The sequence below is a fragment of the Drosophila nasuta genome, chromosome 2R (assembly GCF_023558535.2).
Source record: "Drosophila nasuta strain 15112-1781.00 chromosome 2R, ASM2355853v1, whole genome shotgun sequence".
Classification (NCBI taxonomy): domain Eukaryota; kingdom Metazoa; phylum Arthropoda; class Insecta; order Diptera; family Drosophilidae; genus Drosophila; species Drosophila nasuta.
The window spans coordinates 20353037-20364672 of NC_083456.1; the positions used below are offsets into that span (position 1 = coordinate 20353037).

The following is an 11636-nucleotide window of genomic DNA, read 5'->3' on the forward strand; positions in this document are numbered from 1 at the left end:
TCGATACCAAGCGTCACAAATGAAAGGAACTCAAGTGTTACACTGACTTCTAATTATATTCATACGATATTTTCGATATAAGATGTCAATGATGTCAAAAATATATGTATATATATTATTTACGCAATTCCATTTGTTAAAAATATATTAATGCCAATTTATCGCATGCAATTATTCAATTAAATATACATATATCATTTGTATTAAAATAATGTAAATATATAAATTTTCTAGATAAAAATTGCTTTTCGTATTCGAGTTATAATTTTTCGTTTCCTCAATTTCGATTCACATGAACATAACCAATCTTGATATCATATAGGGTATATAGTTAGCCCCAAACTCATCCACAACCCTCTCTCTCGCTCTCTGTCGCTATCTTTCTTTCGATCTCTCTATCTCTAACCGTCTAACAGCGTAAACAATATTCGCGTGCTGGAATGTTAAACAATTTGAAATAATCGGCTGGCCGAGCATTATGCACACACTTTCCAAATAACTAATATACAAAACACACATGCTTCCCCAATTACAATTTGTGTGTGTTCATTGATAAGATTCGAGTTATCTAATATATTGCGATTTACCCTTTAAGTGCGCCAATCAGGTAAAATCTATTAAATCATTACAAACAAAATATATGTATGTATGTATATATATCAAACAAGTTGAACAAATTGTGGGTAGCAACCTGTCAACAGATTGACTTCATTTTTACAATATATATCCGCGATGGTTCAGTCTCAGTCTAACCCGAAAATGATTAAAATTACAGATTTCTAAGACAACTTAATTGTTAACGTTAATTATTTGGCATAGAACTTGAAATATTGTATCTCAATTAGTATTTGGAAAGCTCTCTCTCTCAAAAAAAACAAAAAACTTGAAAATTCTATTGTTTGATTGTAACAGATAATGATTTTTGTTTTCATTGTTGATTTTTCTGTTTTATTTGTGAGTTACATAAATGTATTTGCAATATAATTTGATTTATGTAGTTTATGCATATAGTATTGTATCTGTATGTATATTCTTCCGTTTAAATCAAAAAATCTGTTGCTGTTTTGCTTTTACGACTAAATACAAAAATTAATTTCATTTAAAGCTTATAAACGTTGCGACATATCCGTTCAGACGGTACGACAACAAATTAAAGAGTGTGGAGTTAACTAAATAAAAAATAATAAGATATAGATTTACATAATTCTCGTGTTCTTACTGTCAAATATGGTTTTTTGTTGTGGTATGCATAAAATGGCTCTTAACAAAGAATTGCGCGTAGTTTTTTTTGTTGTTGGGCATTGAGCATTGAAAGCGTTACAAAAATACAATGGCAAATATAAAAACAAATAAACAATTACAAAATCAATTGCACTACGTTTGTTGTGCATAATTCTTTCATTCATTTGCAAAACTTTTGCAGGCATTTTCGTTTTGTTGTTGTTGTTGTTGGTCTGTGTTTTCTTTAACATTTTGTTTTGTGTTTTTGTTTTACATTTTTGTTTTTTTTTTGTTAATTCGCAGTGTTTGAACGATATTTGTTGCTGTGTATTTGTTAAACAATTTCACATTCTCTAAAAATTCGTACACTTTCAGCTTAAGCACTATAGATACTAGAACGTATGGCCTACACATATCATCATCATCATCGATAGCAAACTAAAAACTATGTACCATGGATACGTACTTATTGATAGTTTACAATCAGGGGGGGCGGGGCGGTACCTCATCTCATATATGATACAAATGCCATATTTCTGTGTGTTGTTTGTTTGTTTTTGGATATACATTATGTATGTAGAGTTGGACAATAATAATGATCAGCTGCTCGCAGCAACCATACAAATAACTAACTAACGGACAACTGACAACGAACATCATCATCAGCACATCGACGACGACGACGACGACGGTGACGCTCTAAGCCTCTGTTTCGGCGCCCTTTAATCGCAGACGCGCAAAGTCCTCAAAGATAATATCATCATCTTGGGCATCATCGTCGTCCAGCTGAATGAGGTTCGTGGTGGTGGGCACATCCTTTTGCGCTTGCGCCGCGCCCGCTGCGTCACCCGACTCGCCAGCATCTCCACCCAAGCTCAGCAGAGGCGCCGCCAAGCTGGCACGCGGCGAACGATCTCCCAGCAGCGGGGGCTCCTCCTCCTCGGGCTTGGGATGCATAAGCGTGAACGGCAGCTCGGCAACCAGATCGCCGCCCAACAACGGTGAACCGATCAGTAGCTTCACCTTGACCTTGTAGTGCACCAAAATGCCTAAGCTTTCGCGCTGGGCAGGATTGGTGACGAGCGTGCTGGACGCCAGATTTGTATCCTCATGCTTCAGCTGGCCATCGAGCGCCAGCCCCCATTTGTCCTTGTTGTTGGCCAACAGCGGACACAGCTCAAAGACCTTGGAGAGCGTAAAGCCGGGCGCAACACTGCATCCGTCTTCGGATTCAGTTTCAGCGACCACCGATTTGTATTGGGCCGTGGAGAACAAACAAATGTCGGCGAATTGTCGAACACACACCTTGATCTTCTTGACGGTGCGATTCGAATTGTTGGCCACATGCACATTGATCGATATCTTCTCGCCATGATGATACAGTTCCTTATCCAGACTCGCCTCCAAGTGGATTTTATTCGGTTTCATCATGAACTCTTTGCTAACCTCAATGGAAGGCTGTTCGCCGGCCTTCGATGGCGCATACATCACTTTTCTAATCGTCAATCGAACCGAATTGCGTTTGTGTGGTTTGTCCTCGATGTGTTCACCTATTGTTGGGTAAATATGTGTGTACAATAATAATGCATTAGTAATCGCTCTTCGCTGAAATGGTTTCAAGTGTGACGTACATAGGTTTACATATTCCACTTAATTATAATATTTTTGCATATTTAATTTGGGGGTGTGTCTAACTCTGGCGCCTCGCGTGCGTCACACATACTCAATAGATGATTCACTTAAAAAAAAGAAAAACAATGCAAATAGATGCTTCCTGGAATGTGTCTTGTAAAAACAAATGACGGGATGTCATAACATCATTGTCACGACACTTCATTTCCGATTATAGAGTGCATAACAGTTTGATTCAGCAACAAACAACGAATTCATGATCAGGTTTGTTACTTTTCAACAATTTAATCTTCCAGATTTGAAGAATTGTTTAAGCTTGGGATTAACCTGCTAAGTTTAATACATCATCATAGTAAACAAAGATGTTTAGTATTCGAAAACATGTATAACTATAATTATATCTAACTATCTATAGATACAGGGTTTTCCCAAATCTCATAAGCTCTCCATTTCTATGAACTACTCCATGAGTAATTATAAGAACGATACTTTGTTGTTTCCAGATATAGTCTGCAAGCGATATCTTTGCTTTCTTATTTTGCCACAATTCTTGGAAAATCTTGAATACATTTTGCTGTTCTCATGCTCATGAAGAAATACTTTCCATTTTCAGCACATAAATCGTCCGGCAGACGGTCTTTATTGTTTATGCCAAAAATCAAAAACACGGCAGCATCAATCCAGTAAAGCACATTAAATAAACAAATCAAACAGATGCCAAGTAAATAAAAATACAGAAAACTCAATTCTAAATTCTCAATTCTCAGCGAAGTTCAAATACCCTCTTGGCAGGCAGTGCATCAAAATAATGTTCTATATTTTCTTTTCTTCTACACAGCATGTGTAAACAATGTGATGATCTGACACATTACTATCTATATCTGTCTCGTTGTAAGTTGCAACATTCCTCAATTCGAAATGGTATCAGTTTCAGTAGCATGAAATTGAAAACCACATGGTAAATATAATCATAAACAAACAAAGTGTCGCAATTGTAGCAGAGTGAATGGAAAAGTAATTCAAGAATAATAAACGCTTAACAATGTAAGTGGCGGAAGAACAAAGCTCATATAATACATATATGGTGGGTATATAAATAGCCATAATACCCTTTTGGGATTAACGGCATATAAGTATGTATGTGTGTATGTATGTCTGTGTGATCGACTGTTGTTGTTCTGGAAAAGTTAAGTGCAAAATCGAACAAAATGTTTATTTCTAATTTCAATTAGTTGTTTCTATTTATGCACATGGGAGGAAGAGTACATGCAATGTGTACATACAATTATAATGTATATAATTTGTTGCGCAAATGTTAATGCCTGGGGCGTGCCCATCCATACATCATAGACAAGGAGAAGATGTGGCGGGTGGCGGGTGGACGGTGGCCCACTCAAGCCCACCCAAATGCCAATTGGCTTAAGTTTGCTTTCAATAATATTTTTATGGTTGCACACACAAATTGGCAGTGGTCGCCGCAGCAGCAGTAGCAGCAGCAGCGACGTCGGCATCGCCGGCAGATAAGAATGTCGACGCCGGCCAATAAAACCACCAAAAAACAAAAAAAAAACTGAACGGACAAAGCAAAGCAAACTCTCATACATACATAGTACACGCACACATACAAATACAGCTAGATAGCAATTTGTGCGCAATAACAACAACACCGTAATACGTCCATATTGTGTCTGTTTGCCAAAGCGAGACAGCCTTAACTTTGGAGAGCTTCGAGGAGATCCCCACAAGTGAGAAATGCGAATGCGCGTGCGAAACGCAAACATGCGCGCGTAACTTCCAATAAATCGCAGCTACAAAAACGAAACAACAACAATAAAGTGCTGTGCAAGCCGTTTTTGTTGTCCATTTCCATTATTTGTTGAAAAATGAGAATGAGAATGCGAATACGAATGAGATTTGAGTAGCGCAAGCATAATTATTGTGCAAAAAAAGAGCGAGAGAGGGATAGAGAGCAGTAATTACGCTTTTGGGTCATTGGTTGTTGTTGTAGTGTACTTTTTAGCTGAGTTAGGCACAAAAACATACAAAACAATGAGATACCCAGCTGCGCGTTCCAAGAATCGAATTTATGTAAGTAACGATGTACATAGCAGAAGGAAAAAACGTCAGTAAGCGACGCCTAATTAAAGCGACTGAGGCAGTCCAACGATAGACAAGCAATAGCATCGAATTCCAATTAGAAGCGTCAAATTCCAATTAGGTGGCTGCGCGCTGCGCTGCGTCATCAACAAACAACACACACACGAATACAATGACATTTTTGCGCAGTCAACGCAGTTGGATTAATTAACCCCGCGCGTGACACATGCGCTCCAAAACACACACACACACGCACACACATGCTTGCATGCATAAGTATGAATGTAATGGTTGGATGAATGAGTTTCGACAACTTTACAACACTCACCCACAAACGCCTTCAACTCGTAATCGACTCCACAGGATTTTCCCACATCGCCCGGCGCCGGCTGCAAGGACACCGAGGCCGGACAATATGGCGGCACTTCAAAGTAAAACGGATGTGCGTTCGGTCCCAGTTTCTTGATCAGACGCTCCTGCAAACGCGTCGTAGGTCGCTGCAGCTGCATTGGTGGATAAATCTGTTCGTGCGCCAAATACAAATCCTTGCGGAATGTCAAACCCAAAACATCGAGATCCTCGCGTCCATAGCGAAAGGCGGCCAAAACTTGTCCAAACACCCGACGATCTTTCACGTACTCGGGATCAATAAAGACGACACCATCTATGGGATCCACATGCGTCACATGATCCACAAAATCACGTTTACCCAAATAGACGGTGATTTTGCCATTGGATGAACTCTTCTTGAACACACGCGTCGCTTGTCTCCTTGAACTGGCATCGCCGCCCACTTCATCCAGGCCAACAATGCCGCCACCACCTCCGCTGCTCCCTCCACCAGCGTTGCCGGCTGTTGTGGCATTTGCTGTGGTGTTGGAGGAGCCATTGTTGCCCGTTGAGCTGCTGGCTCCACTTCCGTTTGTCCCGTTGTTAGCGCTCAGCGTGTTCATTGTCGTCGTTGTTGTTTCTCGTCGTCGCTGTCACCGTCAACGTCGTTCTGCCTGGTGCTGCTGCTACTTGCGACTGCTATTTTACTTCAACAACTACTGCGCCTCTTCTCTCTGCTTCTGCCACTGTCGCTGTCTCTGCTGGCTGCGGCTGCTTTACGTTGTTGCTGCTGCTGTTTGTAAACGCTGCTGCTCACCACTGTGTGCCGCCACTGCTGGTGCTACTCTTGCTGCTACTTGCTATTGTTGTTATTCGCTCGCTCGTTCTTCGCTCTTTGTTTCGAGCGCACCTTTTAATAATAAATATGTGTGCAATTTAATTTTTTTTATGTATACTTAATGAGCAACAGCGCCACACAAATTTTTTTCTGTCGCCATCTACCGTTTGTAGTGCTGCAAAGCGCCGACAAGGAACTAGTTCGCAGCGTTGCCACGTCTGGCCATAAATTCAGTCATGTCTTTTATATATATTTTAATGAAAAAATAAATATAAAAAATAAACAATGAAAAATAAAATTAAAAGGCTTCATTAATTTAATGTATTACGAGGTATATTTATTATTAATTATTAATACATAGCAGAATATATGGTATTTTTCATATTTGTATTAGCAATATGCAGCTTTACTTAAATTTGATAATTTGTTTGAAGATTTGAATGCTATTCGAGAATTGTAATTTAAACAATATTTTAGGCTTTTTCTAATATGTGCATAATTAAAAGCTGTTTAAATATTGGCGCCTATTTCGCGGATATTGTAGAATATCTTTTGATTTAATTTATCAACCATAAATAGTACATTTTGCAATACTACTATCGGTCACACTTAGGCCCGGGCACATTTTCTCGTTTCTTTTCCCACGTGCGTTTTTTGAGTAAAGAGCAGCACGCGTTTGTCGGAATTTTTTAAGCCGAAATAAAAAGTGAATAAGTTGAAATGGCACAAAAGAAAGTAGCAGGAAAGAAGCCAGCGGGCAACAACAACAAGCGCGGCCCAAAAGCCAAGCAAGTTGAGGAGGAGAAACCTGAATTGGAGGTCGAGGAGAACGAGGACTCCGATGCCAGCGAGGAGGAAAACGACGCCAGTGACGCTGAGGTGAGTTGGGCAAAAAGAACAACATATGCTAAGCAGTCGAAATACAGTCACGCTTATACCACGTGTTTTTGTTACCATATTTCATCAGGAAAATGGTGCTGCTGGTCTGGTGGATTCAGAAGCTGAAGAGGATGACGACGAGGATGATGATGATGAAGAAGACGATGATGAGGACGAAGATGACGATGAATTGGAGCCCGGACAAATCTCCATCTCGAAACCAGCCAAAGAAGCTGATGAGGAGGAGGATGACGACGACGATTCCGATGATGAGCCAGTTGAGGCACCCATCTCCAAGCCAGCTAAAGAAAAGGAAGCAGCCAAGAAGGGCGGCATTCCCAAAATCCCCCTTGGTCCTATTCCTGCCCAGACGCCCAAGGAACAAATTGTTTACGTCTCCAATATTCCGAATAGTAAGTAATATAGCAAGCATATTTAAATAATAATAATTAAACTTATTTTATACATATTTGCAGAGTACAAACACAACGAACTTATCGCCCTATTCACCAAATTCGGTCCAATTAAAATTTTGAATCGCATCAAATCCAAGACAGGCGGTAATAATGTTTCAATTGCCTTCGAGACCACTGAGGGTGCCGCAGCTGCTTTGGCCGCTAAGCCAAAAGCATTGACACTCAATGATGAAGTGTTGAAGGTGACGCCCCCCCTCAACAAAGCAGAGCTTAATGAGCGCACTGTTGTCGTTGGACTGATTGGACCCTCGGCAACCAAGGAGAATTTGACCGACCACTTCAAGAGCTGTGGCACTATTAATGCCATTAACTTCTCCAACAATCGCGTTCTGCCCCATGCCTATATACGCTTCCAGGACTTGGAGGCCGCGAAAAAGGCACTTAAATTGGACGGCAGCGAGTTCAACTCACGTTTCATCACAGTACGCAGCGATACGTACGGCAACAAGGAACTCAAGAGCCCAGCATTGACATTGACTATTACGAATACTGGAAATCATGAGTCATACAAAACGGATGCTGTTGAGAAGATATTCAAAAAACACGGCACTGTCAAAGATGTGGATGTCGTTTGTACTCGTACGATCTTGGCGTTCGTCACTTACGAAACTGCCGAGCAGGCCCAAAAGGCACTGAAGGCATTGAATGGCAAGACTGTGGGAGATTTGGAAATCAAAATTGAGCCCTATAATTACAGCTCATCAGCTCGCAGTGTTCTGGTGACCAACTTGATCGGTGGTAAGTTTAATCGATTTACTTTTTCGTCGTTACGTTTTCTACTAAATCTGTTATTTTTGTTACAGGTGTTAATGAGGAAGAGATCAAAGCGTTGTTTAATGAGAATGATGAAGTTGAGAGCGTCAGGATGCTAGTAAATAAGGCTATTGTTAAATTCACCACAGACGATGCTTTCTGCAAGTCATTCCTGTTGAACGAACGCATCGTCAAGGGTCAGCCCATCTTCCTTGAGCCCAACTCGACATTGAAACACAAGATCTTGCAGAAGAAACAATTGTCTAAGCCATATTTCAAGAATAATAAGAATAATGGTGGTGGTGCTCCCGGTCAATATAACAAAAAATTCGGAAATAACAACAAGCCATTTAACAAAAGGCCAGCCCAGGAAAATGGCAGCACACCGACAATCAAGAAAGCCAAGCAGTTCTAAACTTGGCGGAATGAACGATGGTCAATGATGGGTTCCCTAGTCTTAAGTCATTTTATCAATAAAAATAATAACAATAGCCATTCGGGCCAATGCAAACAATAACAAATGCATTGAAATTATAGTAGTTGTGTAAGTTGTCCCGCCGCGGCCTGCATATTCAAGAATTGTATTTGAATATTTAACGATATGCTAATAAAAAAAAACAGAGTACATCGTAAAATAATTGTTAACATTTGTTGTGGCGGCAAAACGCGTTTTCATTCCATAATCTCCCATTGCTTATATGGCTGAGGTGGCTTGGCCAAATTAAAAAATGGTAAAAGCTGACGCGAATAAATTCCAAATTACCAGCACGTACACACAAATACATATATATACAGTATATATTTGTTTGTCTGTTTGTAAGAAACGTGAATGTGCCTGAGTGTTTGTGTTTAGCACTTTGAGTGGCTCGAAGCCGGCACCCTTTACTTGCCTCCCCACCGCGGACAAATGATTCATTACACTTGGCGCACGCTGTCGCCGCTCGAGTGATTCATGCAAGCCCAAGCCAAGCGACTCCACACGCAACCACTTCATTTCTCTATCCCCGATATGCACACAGCGGTGTCAGCAGCACAAATGACGGCGACGATGGCGCTCCCAACAAATATGATCCCGCCCTTCTCAACGTTGTCCTCGCATCTCGCATCATGCTTTTTTCGGGGACCTCCGTTTGTGTGGGGGTGCGGTTGGGTCACCGGTAATAATGAGCTCAATTCATGGCTGGCGCTCCTTGCACTCTCTGGACATTGAGAAATAATTGCAGGCAAATGGGATAACCAGGTTAGTCACAGTGTGCCAGACTAATGGGAATAACTGTGAACTCGTGTGTCCAGGGCACAAAGCAATTTTTCTAATTTGCATTTATAACACAATTTCTATTAAAGTATGTGTCAAAAATAGAATTAGATTGGATACCTATGGGAAATGGTGTCATATCAATTTTAAAGATGTTAAACTTGGAATTTGGGATAAGTGGGATATTTATAATTACAGATTTGCTTTAATAAAATAAAAATGATTTTCCTTAACACTAAAAGAATTTCTTACTTTAAATTCTTAACTAGAAATTAAAGTATTCAGTAAAAACAGGAATAGATCAGATTAAAAGATTGAGAGAATGGTTGTCAATTCAATTTATAGAATGTTGAAAAATGGGATACTTCAAATATAACAAAATAAAATATTTAACTTTCAGTTCCTTATAAAAAAAAAAAAATTTCAACCGGTAACAAAGTTCGAGAGTTCCAAGAACCCTATTTAATCAAACTACAAATAAATTTTTAGTTTTCTAAAAATAGTTTTCATATTTAAGAACATTATAAAAAGGGAAAACTTTGGTGTCGTTCTAATGGGAACAATATAAAGTATAAAAAAATGATATAAATACACTGACAACCAATTTCTTGTGACTGAAACTTGGCCAAGACAATAAAGAGGTCTTAGCGTGACATTTATGATCTCAATGAGCTAATAAATTACGAAAATAGATGTGAATGATATTATTATACTTTAATAAATTAATATGTAAACGGCAAGCTAGAAAAAAGAAAGCAAAAAAAAAAGATTTGTCATGGTCCAATTACAAATTATGCAATTTTTGTAAAATTAGGGAAATTGTTGTAAGCAATTTAATTATTGCATATTAGTTCCCGGTTGATTCACTGTAAAGTGCACTAAATTTGCTGTAACATTAAGTTTTGCTTAATTACAAATCACAAAGGCAGTGAGTTAATGAGCTGAAGTTTTTTGCAATTTCAAGATTGTTCACCTGCAATTTTATAAGATTACTAAATTAAATAAAATATATTTGCAAAACAAAAAAAAAAGTTTCCCAGCGATGAGAAAATGAAAATGAGAGAAAAAGTCAAGTTGTTGATAGATTTTGTATATTTTTAACATTTATTAGTAATAAATTTTTGCAATATCTGTTAATTGTAGTTGGTTTTGCATTTGTTGTTGTTACTAGACGTTCACAATATGTATTTGTTGATTTGATATATGTATGCATGTTGTATATATTTATTTTGGTATATTAATAATAATAATATATCGTTATATAATGTATGTACGTATGTATGTTTTCTATGTGTATTTGTTATGCTTTGTTTGGTTTTTTTGTTTTTGTATATTTAAATTGATAATGTTAGTTGTCGTTTAGTTCTTGTATCGCGCTTCAAATATTCATGATTAATCGTTAGAACACTATATAGTTTCGTTCTGCACTCGATTTGTATATAAATATATATATTTGTATAAAAAAGTTAATTATAATTGTTTGTTTTTTGTTTTGTTTCTAGTTAAATGCGCTCAATGGCCTAAATGCAATGCGAAATAAACACTTTCAACTGTTAAACTGGGTCTAGAGTTGGACCCTGCCCTTGGCCTTCCTTCCCCCTCCCTCCCTCCTCTAACAACACTTCTCAGGGCTATATGAATCACTTGATCAGTCGTCGCTCTCTCTCTCTCTCTCTCTTTCTGTCTCTATCTCTATCTCTCATTCGATTTTGCTTTCTCTTTCTGATTCTCTCCACTGTGAACTCAAACTCGCCAATGGGGCGGCTGCGTCAAGTCAAGCCAAACAAATTGGGGCCGTGATTTGTGTTAGCTGGTCTTCTGTGACAAGGGGATCGCGGGGGGAGTGGGGAGGAGTGCAGTGTGCAGTATGCGGGGTGCTTGAGGGGGTCGACCAACTCTATATTACTCACTCCAAATCCGAGTTCATTGTTGTTCATACTTATTTTGTGTATGTTTGTATGTATTTAGCAATAAATATAATTATAATTTAGCTTACGCTTTAAGTTAGCAATTCACTTATAATAAGGCAAATGAAAGTGAAGGGCACTGTGGGGCGGGGTAATGCAAACCGATAATAATGCGAAAAATTTGAATGAATTTGAATATGTAACTAACCGATTGCTAAAATACGAATATTACGTATACGCATTTGTTT

At 38.8% G+C, this 11636-nt stretch overlaps 2 protein-coding genes across 2 annotated transcripts; one reads left to right on the forward strand and one right to left on the reverse strand.

Moving 5' to 3' along the window:
* Nucleotides 1–1496: 1496 nt before the first annotated feature.
* On the reverse strand, nt 1497–6273 carry LOC132784627 (beta-arrestin-1). Its single transcript, XM_060790377.1, has 2 exons — nt 5279–6273; nt 1497–2771 (listed from the first exon to the last, which is right to left on the reverse strand). The coding sequence occupies exons 1-2, from the start codon at nt 5901–5903 to the stop codon at nt 1921–1923; spliced, it is 1476 nt and encodes a 491-aa protein (XP_060646360.1). The 5' UTR covers nt 5904–6273; the 3' UTR covers nt 1497–1920.
* Nucleotides 6274–6745: 472 nt separating this feature from the next.
* LOC132785888 (DNA-binding protein modulo) lies at nt 6746–8857 on the forward strand. The gene is made up of 4 exons (XM_060792190.1): nt 6746–6997; nt 7086–7410; nt 7474–8211; nt 8277–8857. The coding sequence occupies exons 1-4, from the start codon at nt 6839–6841 to the stop codon at nt 8639–8641; spliced, it is 1587 nt and encodes a 528-aa protein (XP_060648173.1). The 5' UTR covers nt 6746–6838; the 3' UTR covers nt 8642–8857.
* Nucleotides 8858–11636: the final 2779 nt, after the last annotated feature.